The sequence below is a fragment of the Panthera tigris genome, chromosome A1 (genome assembly GCF_018350195.1).
Source record: "Panthera tigris isolate Pti1 chromosome A1, P.tigris_Pti1_mat1.1, whole genome shotgun sequence".
Taxonomy (NCBI): Eukaryota; Metazoa; Chordata; class Mammalia; order Carnivora; family Felidae; genus Panthera; species Panthera tigris.
Genome location: NC_056660.1, coordinates 24,136,359 through 24,152,984, shown reverse-complemented (window position 1 = coordinate 24,152,984; position 16,626 = coordinate 24,136,359). Strand labels below are relative to the sequence as shown.

General features: G+C 42.2%; 1 protein-coding gene across 4 annotated transcripts in view; it reads left to right on the top strand.

The window, feature by feature from the left end:
* The window catches only part of LRCH1 (leucine rich repeats and calponin homology domain containing 1), a 201,417-nt gene that overhangs the window by 131,286 nt on the left and 53,505 nt on the right, over positions 1–16,626 (top strand). For all 4 annotated transcript variants that reach the window (XM_042971474.1, XM_042971545.1, XM_042971612.1 and 1 more), the window contains exons 4-7: positions 8,250–8,355; positions 13,507–13,643; positions 14,373–14,500; positions 15,607–15,670. In XM_042971474.1, the coding sequence (XP_042827408.1) occupies positions 8,250–8,355; positions 13,507–13,643; positions 14,373–14,500; positions 15,607–15,670 (435 nt within the window). The remainder of the gene's footprint in view (positions 1–8,249; positions 8,356–13,506; positions 13,644–14,372; positions 14,501–15,606; positions 15,671–16,626) is intronic.

The window sequence follows — 16,626 nt, the reverse complement described above, 5'->3', positions numbered from 1 at the left end:
CCTCTTCCAAGTGTGAGTATTCCAGAGTCATCACTGGTTTAAAAAACAAAAGAAGAGAACCGTAGCTGTTGCAAGAAAGGAGTTGTCCTCTGTAATTTTTAAGGACTAGAGCTGGAAAACATCACCTTACCGTCTTAAATATATCACAGTTATCTGAAACTGTGAAAATGAAACAAAAAGCATTGCCATTCAGCGATTGGCTTGTCCAGCCATTTGAGATGGTGCAGAGAACAAAGGAGCACAATTGTTCCTCCTTCCATGAAGAAGCCATTAAGAAACACCTACTGAGATGTCCTTTATTGAATCCATGAGAGGCCAGGATAGAGGTCTGTGCTGTTTCAGGTGCAAGAGAATTTAGGGAATCTTAGCTCTTTGGAACTGGCCCCTCCGGGCTCATTTGTGATGGGAATGACCTAGAGCTTTAGGACCTTTCTGGCCTCTTTGACTTCCTTCTGTACCTCTGGTACTCTAAGAGCTGTAGCTGTATATAGATGTTGTTTTGTAAGTCTTTGTATCTGGGCGTTCTTTCTGTAAGAGAAAGAAAAAGCAATAGCGTTTACTGAGCACCTACTATATGCCAGGCACTCTGCTAGGTATAGTGGTTTTCCCATTAAAGTTGGGGCAGCGCACCAACACTTGAGAGTGAATCAGACTCTTTATCATTATGTTTTGTTTTTTTTTTTAAGTGTAAATTGGGTAACTGCTTTCCCTGCTGGTTAAATAAACATATAAATATAGCTGAGGGGAGGTGATTTTCCTTGATAAAGCCATTATGTTAGAACCCAATAACCCAGCAAGTAGATATAATATCTACAGTTTGTAGACAGATTTGAGTTTCAGAATTATTTACCCAGAGCTGGGGGGGCCCTGGAGTGGTGGAGCTGGGGTAAAATCCAGTTTTGTGTGATGGAAGCCCCAATCCTTTCAATAGCACCATTCAGCTGTGCTTACTGGGTCTTCTGGATCGTTTAGCATCTCATAGAGAGGGACCCTGTGGTGTTTGCTTGTTTGTTTGTTGAGTTCCTGGTTCATCTTGGCAGTGGTTTTCCCATTAAAGTTGGGGCAGCGCACCAACAGTTGAGAGTGAATCAGAGAATGAATGTTGCAAAACTCGGGCCGTGTCTGTGTGCAGGTCTCCTCGCTGAGGAACCACAGCCGGGCAGGGAAGGTCAGTAGAGGGTGCTGGTGTTGACTAAACCTTATTTTACTCATAAAAACGACATTAGCATTTGGAAACACGGTTCTTGTACTGTCACATCATGCCCGAAGGGGAAGACATGCTGAGTACCTGGGAAGAGATGCCGTGTGTGTGCCTTCTGTGATAATAACCAGAGAGCCGTGAAGATAATCACACTGCGGCAGAGCACGACGAACTTGAGTTTTCTCACAGTTCCCAGAGCGGGCTGACATACTGAGGGCCGGAGACTGTCTGTCCCTTGTTTGGTTTCTTTCAGTTCTGTCTTTCTTCCGCTCACGCAGTGTGTGAAAATCGTGGCTTCCAGCTGTAAGAGAACACAGTATCACTGCTCCAGAAGCCTGCTCTTACACAGAACCTGACTCAAGGAATATCTGGTGGAACGGTGCATTTCCCGGCCCTGCCTAGACCTCTCTCTCCTTTCCTAAAATGTTTGTTTGTGTGGCGAGTTTGAATTCAGGGATTGATTGTAGACACAGGATGTATTGACCTGGTTCTGAGGAGAATTCCTCCATTATTGTTTTTTAATTTTTTTCTTTTTTTCTTTTACTCTTGAGAGAGAGAGAGAGAGAGACAGAGCGTGAGCAGGGGAGGAGCAGAGAGAGTGGGAGACACAGAGTCTGAAACAGGTTCCAGGCTCCAAGCTGTCAGCCCAGAGCCCGATGCGGGGCTCGAACTCATGAACCGCGAGATCGTGACCCGAGTCGAAGTCAGATGCTTAACAGACTGAGCCACCCAGGCGCCCCTCCTTCATTATTTTCATACATAACATTCCAGCCTCTGAGTTAGGTATAGCGGAGACATTAATTCATGTGTCTGCCATAATCTTTTTTCCATTCACAGTCTTTGGACATGCCTTCTAACCTCTCTGGTTTCTGCGGGACAGTTGGAAGTCCGTGGCTTGTTTACCATCTATTCTGTTGAAGAGCATTGGGTTGGAAGGAAGGGTGTGGAGCGGAGTTTTTTACTAGAAGGAGACATTCAGTAAGTGTTGGGAGGTGACAATACCAGAGGTTGCTTGAAAAAGTTTTGAGTTTAAATGAACATACTGGATTTTTCTTAAAAGAAAGAAATTCTGACTACAGGCATTGAAGTTTTTGATTGCTAAGAAATCAAAATTGACATTACTTCTAAGTTAAGTATCTATCTTTCAAATTCTCTTCATTATTTCTGATGTGATAAATGGATCTTCCTAATATTACAAGGAAATTTAAATTAATTTTGCCACTTCCTTTTACATAGGTACAGAGAAGTTAAGACATTGACCAAAAGTCACACAGAAAGTCATACAATACACATTTCCTCCCAAAAAAAGAGTATGAGCCCTTGATGGGAGTTAATAGCTTAAATTTCCTGTCAGACTGTTCACATTCCCTTCAGTTAACTAAAGAGCTAGATTTATTACAAAAGTATGGCTTAAGCAATGGTATAACTACACTAGGTTTTTGAAAACCTGAGAGATCAAGGTAGCTCATGAGAAAATACTGTGTGCACCGTTCCACAGGGTGGCCTGGTTACACTGGACATCTTCCCTAACCAAGATGATCTTGACGCATTATTTGTGTTGGTTTTCATTAGAGGTTACTCCTTAAAAAATCGTTTTCTTTTTTACAGTATTATTTTCTGAAAGTGAACATCACCTAGTTTAATCATGTCTGAACTTAATCTGGTGTTTTAAATCCTTGTGTTTCTTACATACTGAAGATAAATTAACAACTAGTATTTGATAACAAAAATCCATTAGTCTCCAGTGTGCATTTAATACTTCTAGTAAATTCCATTATTGCCTGGAAGGGCTGGCATAAAATGACTCTAACGTTTTTTACTTAAAAACATGTTGATTAAACCAGTGGAAAAAAAGTATATTTTAGGTCATAGTTAAAATTGTCCAGTTTTTTTTTTTTTTTACTCTAAATGACTAAATTGGACTGGCTGGCCCTTTAACTTAAGTGTGAGTATGTATGTTATTATATAATAATTAGATTCATTTCTATATAACAAAGAATAGAATTTGTAAATATTTATGACATGTTTATGATGATTTCTTTTTGGCCTGCTTGTACATTTGCAGTATTATAACAGTAAACATATGACAATTTGATCCACTGAAGCGTGCAATAATTATTTTCTAAGACATAGTTTAAGGGCTAATAGACAATTCAGAAGGGATTCATTTGACCATTCTAAGAAGCCACTGAATCTGGAATTCACAGCTTGGTAAATTCACAACTAAATGCGGAAGAAGTGTGAGGCATTAGTGTTCTTTACTTATTAAATTCATTTTCCTAAATGTTATCTTTTTTTTTTTTTTCTTTAACGTTTATTCATTTTTGAGACAGAGAGAGACAGAGCATGAACGGGGGAGGGTCAGAGAGAGGGAGACACAGAATCTGAAACAGGCTCCAGGCTCTGAGCTGTCAGCACAGAGCCCAATGCGGGGCTCAAACTCGCGGACTGCGAGATCATGACCTGAGCCGAGGTCGACCGCTCAACTGACGGAGCCACCCAGGCGCCCCTAAATATTATCTTTTTAAAATTAACTCAAGACTTGAAAAACCAGACCTTAGGCTAAATGTGGACAGACATATTTTAGAGAACCAGCCTGTTCTAGGATGATGTTTTTCATGTTCTAACCTGAAATATCCCAAAACATTTAGAGTATTATCTTCTCTCATCTTTTTCCTCCTCCTCGTTCCCCAGCTAATTAAGACACGGGAGGTTTTGTTTTTGTGACGAAATTCATCGCCTCTTTAAAATTCAACAAGGTTCAGTAACTGGGAGGCAGTAGACTTTTGCTTAATTCTGTAATATGGATTATACAATAGTGTAAAGTCTTTTTCAAAATTTTTTCAATGTTTATTTTTGAGAGAGAGAGAGAGAGAGAGAGAGAGACACAGAGCATGAGTGGAGGGGAGGAGGGAGAGGGAGACAGAGAGTCCGACACCGGCTCCAGGCCCTGAGCTGTCAGCACAGAGCCCGACAGGACACGTGGCTCGAACTCATGAACCATGAGATCATGACCTGAGCTAGAGTCAGGTGCTTAACCGACTGAGCCACCCAGGTGCGCCTATGGTGTAAAGTCTTTATCTTGCTTCCTTGCTAGATCCGCCTGCGCATTTCCCCCTCATTATTTTGGCAGGATAGGAAATAACCGACCAAAGAGTACTATTGAAACATTTTGACCTTGGGGCGCCTGGGTGGCTCAGTCGGTTGAGCGGCCGACTTCGGCTCAGGTCACGATCTCGCGGTCCATGAGTTCGAGCCCTGCGTCGGGCTCTGTGCTGACAGCCTGGAACCTGTTTTGGATTCTGTGTCTCCCTCTCTCTGACCCTCCCCCGTTCATGCTCTGTCTCTCTCTGTCTCAAAAATAAATAAACGTTAAAAAAAAAATTAAAAAAGAAAAGAAACATTTTGACCTTCACTATACACCCTTCAAAATGTGAATGGACAATTGGACTTGGTGTTTCTAATTGTCTACAGATGTACTGTCCTGTAAGTCAAAAGGAAAAAACTCTTTATCATTATGTTTTTTTTTTTTTTTAAGTGTAAATTGGGTAACTGCTTTCCCTGCTGGTTAAATAAACATATAAATATAGCTGAGGGGAGGTGATTTTCCTTGATAAAGCCATTATGTTAGAAATATATGTTAGAAAAAAAAATTACCTTATATTTAGGGAAATAGCATAGCCTTTCTGGCTAACCAGAGGGTAATCGACAAAATGCAAAGCGTGTTTTATAGTACACCCCAATGGGATAAGACTGAATGAGATTTTATGAGATTTTATGCTGTGAATAATCTGCCTAAAAATATGTTATCTTTTGCTTCCCTCTCTCCCCTCCTTTTTTCCTGAAAGAACGTTTTTAAAGAATTCTGTCCTTGAAGCTTCTGAAAATTTTCAGTTTTATATCAAAAATCTGTGATTCCCGTAAATTGTAAAAGGATTTTTCTTGTGCAGTCATACACAGACTTACAAAGACCTACTGTAGATGTCAATAACATAACTTCTCTCCAGAGAAGGAAAATTCCCACTATTTCTTCCCTAAGGACCCTCCACTCCTATCACCAGTGTGACTATGCCTGGCTGTGAGTCCAATAGCATGATTTAATCTCATATATTTCTAGAAATATATACTATTAGTATATAGTATATATACCTATACACTATTTGTGTGAAGGCTCTTTTAAAAGAGAATGGAGGGGCGCCTGTCTGTCTCTCTATCTGTGCTCACGCTCTGTCTCTCTCAAAAATGAATAAACATTTAAAAATTTTTTAATTTTTTCAATGTTTATTTTTGAGAGACACACACACAGAGTGTGAGTGGAGGAGGGGCAGAGAGAGAGGGAGACAGGGAATCCAAAGCAGGCTCCAGGCTCTGAGCTGTCAGCACAGAGCCCGACGTGGGGCTCCAACTTGTGATCGGTGAGAATGTCATGACCTGAGCTGAAGTTGGACACTTAACCGACTAAGCCACCCATGCACCCAAGTGAATAAACGTTTTTAAAAAATCTTAAAGAGAATGGAATGGAAGGATACTTGCCTATTTGTGACTCGGTTGAGGCAAAGAAAGATAAAGATTTCATTGAATGGGTTTGGTTGTTGGTACTTGTGACTGATCAGATACCATAGGAATTGGGAAAAGGTAGCATTTTACTTTTTACCTCTCGTACATGGAAGTGCATGCAGAAAGGCAGAATTATTTGCTGATGCAGTGAGGGGCTAAAAGTGACTGGACAACTCCCTGGACTTTCTAATTCTATAATTATTTCCTTAGACTTGTATTTCTCTGCAGATGTGCTTTGTGGGTTATTTGTTTTGTTTTGTTTTTAAACACTAAGGATGTTTCTCAAGGAATTTTATGTGACTTTCTGGGCCAGGAGTGATGCATCAACAGCCAGCCTGGGGGTGACGCCTTTGAACACCTCGTGTTAGCCTGTCATGCCACCTCCCCTCGGCCAGACAGCTGAAAAGTCCCGCGGGCTCATTGCATTGTGCACTCAGCCTCTGCAGAGGCCTGCTTCATTCCCTTTTATCAGGAGTGATTTTATTCCTCTTCAGCAAGTGATACTCGTTTAGCAGCCTCGTGACTTTGGCAGATTACCAGGTCACCAGAGGATTTTAGATGAGAAGAGGTTAGAGGGCAGTGATGCCCTGTGTTCTGCATAGTCCTGTTCTTACGGGAGCCCTGGGGTTTGAGGGGACTGGTTAATGGTGAATTCTCATCTGAGTGAATGTGAAACCGATTTCTGCAACGAGGCTTTGCTGCCTTCTAAAAGGGGGAGTGAAAGGGGAAGTTTTTGCAGGTTGAGAAGCGATGTGGGGTATCTAAAGACTTGACCCCACTGGGATCGTTCCTAGCCCAAGTATATCTGTGGTTGTGCCTTTCCAGGAGGGACCTGCCAGGGATTGGTGTGTTTGTGGGAGCATCCTGGGGTTCCAGCCATGAGGCAGGGAGAGCCACGGCATGTGGAGTGTCAACATAAATGGGCTTCAGAAATTTCATCCAGCACTTCCTGATCCCTTACTTTAGTCCCGGCACTCTGCTTGGCATCAGAAGGATGGAGTGAATGAGAGCCTCCCATCTAGTTCACCGGCTTCTAACAGAAAGCAAATGTGTGCACACTTGAATACGGTAATAGATTATCCCCAGGACCACCAAGGAAAAAGGGCATTCTCTGTGGGTATTCATTCAGAGGGGGACAGTGAGGGAAACCTCCACAAAGGTTTCAGAGAAGAGAGAGCCTTGAATTAAATCTTGAAGGATGCAGGTGGGACAAGAGGACTATATTGGGGAGGGGCACACCAGGCAAGGGAAGAGCTGGAAGAGGTTTGGGACTGAGAAACCCTTGGCACACACTGGCGGCTGCAGTCGGTAATCACGTGGCCTGCGGATGCAAGCAAGGGCTTTCAGAGAGGTGGCGCTGGAGAAATCCATCTGAACCGTAGCTGCTGGGCCTTGCTGTGGAGTTGGGGACTTTACCCCATGGGTTTCTGAGACATTGCTGTTGCAGATGTCTAAGCTGGTAAATGATGCAGTGAAATGCGCATGCTCCGGCAGCTCTGTGACAGGTGGATCTGAGGGGCAGATCAAGGAGACCATTATAGTGCCCAGTGAGATGGAGTGTTGGTCTGGACAATAGAGTAGCTGGGGTGGAGGATGGAGAGCCGAGCAGAGCTTCCAGAGAAAGTGGAAGAGTGGGATTAGGGGAGAATAAGATTATAAATCTCATAGTTTTCATTCTGCACTCGTCAAGAGGCGGTTCCAGTCAACTGTTGATAGGATATTAGTCTTTCAGTGCAAAAAAGACATCATCCGCATGCCCCACAGTCTTGGAAAATGTACCGAAAGGTGTTCAGGTCCACAGACTTTCCAGCCTTCCAGTCGCAAATCCATTTTAAATAAATAACGCATCCAAAAGATGCATTCATAGTCACAGTTTTTCACTGTCAGATGTGAGTGTTTGGTAAGTAGGATGTGTGACCTTCTATTTCGAGGTACTGTGGGATGGTGGCTTCACAGTGGGCGGGCATTTGTTCCGAGTGGTAACTGCCTTGGACGCCTGACTTAACCTCCCTGAGCCTCATTTTTCTGACTGTAAATATTAAGCTGCTAATACTGCCTCAGGGGTTCGTGGTGAGAATTAAATGAGACTGAAGCACATGAACGCAGCAGGTGCGAGGCCGGCAAAGGAGCTCCTGAATGCTCCGAATATCCTTCCTTTTCTCTTTTTGTCCTTAGTGTTCAAAATGCTGCACTTTCCTTTCCTTCTCTGTGCTAAGCCTGACCTACAGACCAGGATAAAAATGTACCCGAGTAGTTGCCCTCATAATTAATTTCCTTAAGGAGGCATCTGGGTGTCTCGGTCGGTTAAGCGTCCGACTCTTGATCTCAGCTCAGGTCTTGATCTCAGGGTCGTGAGCTCAAGTCCCGAGTTGGGCTGTGTGCTGGGCGTGAAGGTTACTAAAATAAATAAATTCCTGAAGGAGATTTCACATGGGATGCTTGATTTCCTGGAAAAAGATGCTTATCATTTCTGCCTTTGCTTTTGATGCAGGACGTCAGCTGCAACGAGATCACAGCCCTGCCCCAGCAGATAGGTCAGTTGAAAGCTCTACGGGAACTGAATGTCAGAAGAAATTACCTTAAAGTCTTACCACAAGGTAAAAAGAATAAAATAGGAGATGTTCATTATTATTATTTTTTGGTTTACTTTTGTGAAGAAGGCAGTTTGTCTAGTCATGTTTGTGTATGCCTAATAATATTACTTATTATATTAATATGAATTCTGTGAATTTCACATGCAGATGACAGAAAAGTTAATATCCAACTTTTCATTTTAGTCAAGGGGTACAGCAACACTATCATTCCCCTGTATGAGACTGTGTGTGTGTGTGTTAGTTTGCTCAGGCTCACATAACAAAGTACCACAGACTGAGTGGTTTACACAACAGAAATGTACTTTCTCACAGATCTGCAGGCTGGAAGTCCGAGATCAAGGTGTCTCCTGAGAGCTCTCTCCTTGGCTTGCAGATGGCTGTCTTCTCCCCATGTGTTCACATCATCCTTCCTCTGTGTCTCTGTCCTAATCTCCTCTTCTTAAATTTTTTTTAAACGTTTATTTTTGAGAGACAGAGAGAGACAGAGCACGAGCAGGGGAGGGACAGAGAGAGAGGGAGACGCAGAGTCTGAAGCAGGTTCTAGGCCCTGAGCTGTCAGGACAGAGCCTGACGCTGAGCTCGGACTCATGAACTGTGAGATTGTGACCTGAGCCAAAGTCAGATACCTAACCTAGTGAGCCACCTGAGTGTCCCGAATCTCCTCTTTGTATAAGGATACCAGTCATGTTGGGTTGTGGCCCACTCAAATGACCTCATTTTAACTCTATTACCCCTTGAAAGTCCTTACCTCCAAAATCAGTCACATTCTGAGGTACTGGGGGTTAGGACTCCAACACAGGAAATTTGAGGACACAAAATTCATAACAGGAGTTGTTTTTGGTATGGATGTGTGATGTTCTGGAACAATGAGCCAACACTTTAGGTCATATACTTGGTCTTGTAGACCCAGCTATTAGGATTTCTGGCTTTGGCTATCTGGTATGGAATCTATGCTTCAGGTGAGGGCACTGCCCCTGATGAAATGGTAGTCGGACTAATGTCACTGGCAGTTTTAGTGAATTTCTCAGAGGCCAGAAGCAGGGATCTTCCAGAGTGTCAGCACCGAGACTGGTTGCCTGCTCAGACGTCCCTACTCGGGAGCCAGACTCAGGCGAACCCTTCCCTGCGGCTGTGGGCCTGTCCAGGATGTCCCTCTGACATGTTGTCTTTGAGTTCAAATAAAAAGATACAGTTGTTCAGAAATGGTGCACCATTAAGAACTTTGACAAGCAGCTCTGTAGATGGTGGTAGATCTGAATTTCATATTTTGGGCTTCTTGTTCAGACTTGAATCAGAAGGAGTTGAGGAGCAGTGGAAGGAACACTGAATGCTTTCCCAAAAACATGCTCTGGTTTTCAAAGATCGCATTCATTTCCATCAGTTCCATTTAAGGCCCCTGGGCATACCCAGTTTCAAACATATATTTAAAAATACACATTAGGGGCCCCTGGGTGTCTCAGTTGGTTAAGTGTCCAACTTCAGCTCAGGTCGTGATTTCATGGTTCGTGGGTTCGAGCCCCGCGTCGAGCTCTGTGCTGACAGCTGGGAGCCTGGAGCCTGCTTAGGAATCTGTGTCTCCCTCTCTCCGTCCCTCCCCCGCTCACGCTCTATCTCTCTCTCTCTCTGTCTCAAAAATAAATAAACATTAAAAAAATCTTTTTTAAATATACCTCAAAGCAAAAGCATATATTTGGAAAGAAAAGCTAAAACACTTGGTTAATCTGACACTATTGCAGCAAGTTGAGAGCTACCTGATTTTTTTCTGCATTTCGATCTTTGGCTTGAAGGCAAACCAGTGAAGCTCATGGAAGGGAAAGAACTTTATAAAATGCACTGTGCTTTTATGGATGGGACATTTGAGTGCCTGCCTGCCACCGTCACCTTGCTTGTGCATTTTTAAAGAAGGAATGTTATGGGGCGCCTGGGTGGCTCAGTCAGTTAAGCATCAGACTTCAGCTCAGGTCATGATGTCATAGTTCGTGAGTTCGAGCCCTGCCTCAGGCTCTGTACTGATAGCTCAGCGTCTGAAGCCTGCTTGGGATTCTGCGTCTCCCTCTCTCTGCCCCTACCCCACTTGCGCGCGTCCGAGTGTGTGCGCTTTCAAAAAGTAAATAAAAATTAAAAAAAATTTTAAAGAAACAAAGTTAGAAACCATCTCAGCACAAAGATGTATTACTTCATTATTTGAGATGACTTGGTATAAAAACATTGTTTTTTCATTCTGTCATTGTCCAATGCATTTTGATTGGATGACATTGTTTTTCTTGGTTTGAGCAAGTACCAAGGGGAGAAACTCTTACTAACAACACATTTGTAAGCATTTAACCTTTCATAGCATTAACGGAAACTTTTCTTTGCATTTAAGCTCTCATGCTAATCATTGACAAATCATTACAAATCCCCAAACTCTCATTTTCAAAAGAAAAATGTAATGGAGCCATGGAATGGTTGCCTATTGTAGTTTCGAAGCATGTGAAAAGTGTGTCCACACAACTTGTTCTCCCCACTTCCTGTGCTCCTACCTTTTTTTTTATGTCTTTTTTTTTTTTTTAATTTTATTTTCGAGAGCAAGAGACAGAATGTGAGTGGGGGAAGGGCAAAGGGAGGGAGACACAGAATTCGAAGCAGGCTCCAGGCTCTGAGCTGTCAGCACAGAATCTGATGTGGGGCTTGAACCCACAAACCATGAGATCATGACCTGGGCCGAAGTTGGACACTTCACACACTGAGCCACCCAGGTGCCCCCCCCCCCCCCATATGCTCCTACCTTGAAAGCATTCCTTTCCCTGGAAAAGATCAGTTACAAATTTCTATCCTTTTCATAATTATGTTTTCTCAGGTTTAATATTTTAAAATCTACTCAAAGCTAAGGCTTTAGGCTTTAGTTTACTGGAAACTTTTTTTTTTTTTTAAGTAACTTCCTGAATATCAAATTTCTTTTTTGCTTCACTGGGGAGAACTCCATTAACAAAAGAGCATTGATGGTGCTTGCAGGCAGTGAATTTAAGGACTTTCCATATTTACTTGTTTTTCCTCTTTGAGTACCCCTCCCCATATGCTTTCAATCTGAGGAGGGAAAACTAGTCTGTAGCCTTAATTACCCAATCAATTTTGTGGTGGTTTTACTACAAATACTACAACCAGGAGACCATACTTTGTTTTTTCTAGGACACGAATGGACAGAGGTAAGATTAAAGGAGTCACTCATTGACCTTCTTTGCAACAAAGGGTTCCCTGGGATTTTTTTTTCTTACCCCCTTTTTCTGCCCTGTTTCTTCTTTTGACCATGTCTGGGCTGGTGTTAGCACTTTCTCCCCGCCATTTTCTTGTTGTGAAACTGCCAGGCTCTCGTTTTCCTAAACTAAGATGGTAATTGTGTCCCAAACTACAATTAAAGGGAATAGTCATTGTAAAAGCCATTCTTACTTTACCTTATTTATTTAAGTTGCCTCTCCTCCCTCTCCTGCTATGACTTCCAGGATCTTAGCCCTCAGTCTTACTTAAAAGTCTTCATTTCCAGTGGCAAAGAGTTGAAGAAACAGAGTCCAGTTACATTTTGCTACTAATTTGTCAACCTAAGTTTAGTGAGTAAAATTACCTGTCTTAGAGATGGATTGATATCACTACGGGTACAGCAAGGGGATATTCCTTTTGTATACAAATCTCTCTAATTCTTACCCGGGTTTTAGAACTAAACTATGAAGCGAAAGAGATCTTACTTTCCCTTTTCCTTTGACTTTCTTGATTCCATGCTGTTTTCCACGTTCCCCTCCTCCCTCTCTCCTCCACCTTCCCTTGCTCACAGAGCCTTCAAGGCAACCTCCAGGACTAGTAGGGGGTGAGGCAAATCACTTACCCTGCTCTTGAGGGTAGGGGGTGCGGACTGGGTTTGGGCAGCGAATTATTGGGGGCAGTTTGCAAACTACACTTCCTGAGTTTCTCTTGCACGGCCGCCTGTCAGGAGCCGAGCTGGGGACCTGCCACGTGGGGTGCTCTGCTCCCTCTGTTCTAGCACTAGTCCCTCTGTTCTAGTCACTAGCCTCGTGACTCCTTGCGGAGTAATTCACGTTCACTAAGGCATGAAACAAGGAAGGTCCCTTACACGCCCAGATTGCAGTGAATAGGAGAGGAGATAACCGGTTGCTAAGAGCATCTTTGTTTGTGGAGCTTGAAGTGGCATAGCTGAGTAAAGTGAAAACCCTAGGGCTTACTGGGAGGAGAAGAGGAATTGTGTTCAGTGCTCACTGCAGGTCACTTCGTCTAAGGCCCGCTCATCCTCCATTTTGGAACTCCCCGTGTCTTCCAAAGCACCGTATTTCACCCCTTACCAGGTCCCATAACAAACGTGGCGAGGCCCCTGCGGACCGGAATCCGCTGGAGTGTCCCACACAGAGAGACCTTAGTGGTTTGCCCCGTGTCACTCTACTTCTCTGGCGTGGCTCAGCCTCTTTGCTCTGCGGAATATATTTGACTTCGTTCCTTGCAGCTGCCAACGTCGGTTGGAATGCTTGAAATTACTGAGTGTTTACTGTGCCACTGGGTGGGGATTTTAAGCTAAATATAATGTTCTGTCTTGTTTGTAGAGCTGCAGAAGACTTTTAAAAAGCAGCAGAATGGAGCCTCATCAAATCAGGATTACAGGGTCCATTGCAAAATTCCGAATTCGATAAAATTTAGATTTTAAAGTGGAAGTAAAAAAACCATGAACGTATTTCTTGTAACTAGTTCTGAGGTTATGCCAGCCCAGATACATTCACTGGATAAGAATATTTTGTAATTAGCACATTGTTCGTATGCTAGCAGCTGAAGTGAAAATATAAACATGACCGATGTGGTGTGGCTTACGTGATCGTTTTGCTGGAAGAGAGGGCTTTCTGAACAATAGATATTGTAAAAGTCAAGTGTGTCCGGCTTCTGTCAGAACTAACAACAATTTAAAATTATTGGGCTCCCAGTGAAAGATTTTCCCTCCCCTTTAGTAAAATATGTGATACACATACTTCATATTCCTGATGCATCACTTGCTTTGATTATGCTAAATAGTTTTCCTTGTAAGCAGAAAACTAAGTTTTGAATGTTAAGCCGTTTCATCTTGTTGCTTTCTGAAATTGTTCTTTTTCTTTCTTTTTTTTTTTTCCCTCCCCTGTTCTTTAGAACTAGTAGAACTTCCCTTGGTAAAGTTTGACTTTTCCTGCAATAAAGTGCTCGCGATTCCCATTTGTTTTAGAGAGATGAAACGGCTGCAGGTATTACTACTTGAGAACAACCCTTTGCAGTCTCCTCCAGCACAGGTGAGGGCCCGCAGCAAAGCTGTTTCAGGGAGAAATGCTGTCAGTGGTGTGGGGAGGGGGGCGCGGGGGCGGCAACTCTGGGCAGAGCCGGACCTCTGATCGCCTGCTGAATTCACACTGTTTTAGACTTGATCACAGTCTCTGAAAGATGAAACCTTGGGTGAATCCGACTACAGTACGTTGTCTTCTGCTACATAGAGTCCGTTTACTAGCATTTAGCTCACTGTTCTGATCGCTGCAGTCCCAGAATTATAGGTGTGATTATGGCAGCATTTATACAGTCGTTGGAAACTCCTTCATGGAGTGTATGGCTTAGACTCAAGGAGGAATACATGCCTTACATTACTGTGAGCTGCGAAATGGAATTCAGACATTTTCAAATATGATTGTCGGTTTTTCAGAGATAAGTTCCGAATTCAGCTGTTAAACCATGTGGGAACAAAGTTGAATGCTTCCAGAAGTGGGATGTTAAACCATGTCGGTTACCTGACTTCTATATTTTTTTACACTATTTGGACTTAAACACACTTCTGTTAGAATGGTTTTATATTTAAAGTAGAATCTGGAATAAATGGTTGCCTAAATTCTCGTATGTTTTGGAGAGGCCAAATTGGGTGCGTATTGTTAAAGTGTTATTTTAAATGAAAATACACAGTCAAATGTCTAGGGTTTACATTTTGTTTTGCCGTTAAAAAACGCTAAAAATATGTGTTACTAATTTCTCCATAGATTTGCACAAAGGGCAAAGTGCACATATTCAAGTATCTGAGCATACAAGCATGTCAGATGAAGACAACCGACTCCCTCTATCTCCACACGATGGAGAGGCCACATTTACACCAGCACGTGGAGGACAGGTGGGTGTGACTGCAGTGGCTGAAAGCCCCTGTTTAGGATTTGTTTAGGCCAGAGTGCACCGGTTGGGTGGGTAAGTCCAAAAAATCCCTTGGTCTCTCTTAACCAGCACAGATTTATGGTGTGGGTAACCTTTCGGCATCTTGCAAATCTTACCTTCCCTAATCTAATCAATAATCGGTCTTTCTTGAGGACCGTTTGTGTATGGTATAACGTATATATATATGTATCTTTATACATGCAATCCATAATATAAATATGGGTATTTTTTACTTATCAGTTAAAACACCCATAAAGGCTCAGGTATGCTTTTTTTAATTATTAATTTTTAATATGCCACCAGAACATTGTTAAGAAACACTACAGGTTTTGTGTTGTAATTGTCTTTTTAAAAATGCGGTGTGCATAGTTTTTGCCATTTCCTGTTTGGAACCAATGTGTTGGAATCCTTTCACATGCCCTTGGCCTTTTTTTATGGCATAAATTGGGCCTTGAATTTTCAGAGAACAAAATTCCCACGCTGAACACATGTATAGAAACACAGGTTGTTTTGAGAGGTCTTCATTGCAGAGACCTTTCCTTAACTTTTTACTAAAAGAGTAAACATGGTGGCTTAAAATCTCAGGCTACCCTAATGATCGCTTTATTTAATGCTTAAAATATGTATTCATTATTTTACTTTTATAAACATCAAATTTATTTAGTCACTGGGTAAAAGGCTTACAGAATTATTGAAAGTAACTGTAGAAAAGTTAAAAGCCTCTTTTAACGTAAAAGGTAAAAGCAATTAGGTAGTTTTTGCTTTTCGTACACTGGCATCACTAAAATGAGAACATTGTTAACTGTTTCAAAGAACAGGCCCCTTGGTTAGAGTATGAATTTATGAAACCCTGAATGCAAAGAGTTTATCTTCTACTCTGCTTAGACAGAGTATCTGATTTTCATGAGGCCCTTGTCTTATTAATATTGGGCTGATTCGTTGCCTTATGGTAGTAATAAAATTTGTATAGCAGAGTCATTACTTGAATATAAATTGATGTATCTTGTTGTGAACTTTGCGATTTCATTTTTTTCTAAATGGATTCCATACTGATGGCATCTATCCCAGCAAGAAGGATTCTGATTCGGGCGTTGGAAGTGATAATGGAGACAAGCGTTTATCTGCCACAGAGGTAAAGTTCGTGATTAGATATTTTTCCTTCTGTGCTTCTAGCTGGATTTGCCTGCATTCCTGAACTCCTCTGTGGTAAAGGGCATTAATGCATCTATGTGAGAAGGTGTGATTATGTTTGTGAAAGCAATTTGAAATCCAATATATGAGCCACTGTTAGTTTTTTCTGCATCTTTAATATTTTGTAAATGTCTCAAGGGTAGAGTCCCTATCTCCTTCCCCTCCCACCACACTCCTGGCATTATCTAGAATATTCGTTTTTTTCTTAAAGTTGATTTCTTTATATTGAGGGAGGGAGAGAGAACACACATACATGTGTGTGCACATGAGCCAGGGAGGGGCAGACGGCGAGGGAGATCCAGAATCCTATGCAGGCTCTACCCTGTCAGCTGGGAGCCCGACATAGGGCTCAATCCCATGAACCGCAAGATCATGACCTGAGCCGAAATCAAGAGTCAGACACTTAACTGACAGAGCCACCTGGGTGCCCCTAGAATATTCTCGAATGCTTCATAAATATTATGAAATGACTAAGAGTGGTCTGCAAGTACCCATGAGGCATTTTTATAAATATGTTTGTTTCTAATTGACAGAATAATTTGGGAAAAAAATTATTTGCATGGATAGATGTTAAGGAGTCAAATGTGCATTGCATTTTAGCAGTGTACCCACAGGAAGTTCGATTTTGAATAGCCAGAGTTTTTATAGCAATATTTGTTTTCCTGAAAGTCTTAAGGATTGTGTTTTTTTCAGACGGTTGGATAAAAGTTTGGTTACTTGTAAGCCAAGAAGCCACACGAGAGCTTCCTAACGTGGTTATAAATAGCTCAGTTAGCACATTTATCTCATTTATAGTTAGATTCCCCGAAACCTTTCACTAATATACCATTAAGTGGGGTTTCTTGAGCAGGGGAGCTAGAAGGGACAGCTGGTGGAGGGATTGGATGTATCATCAGT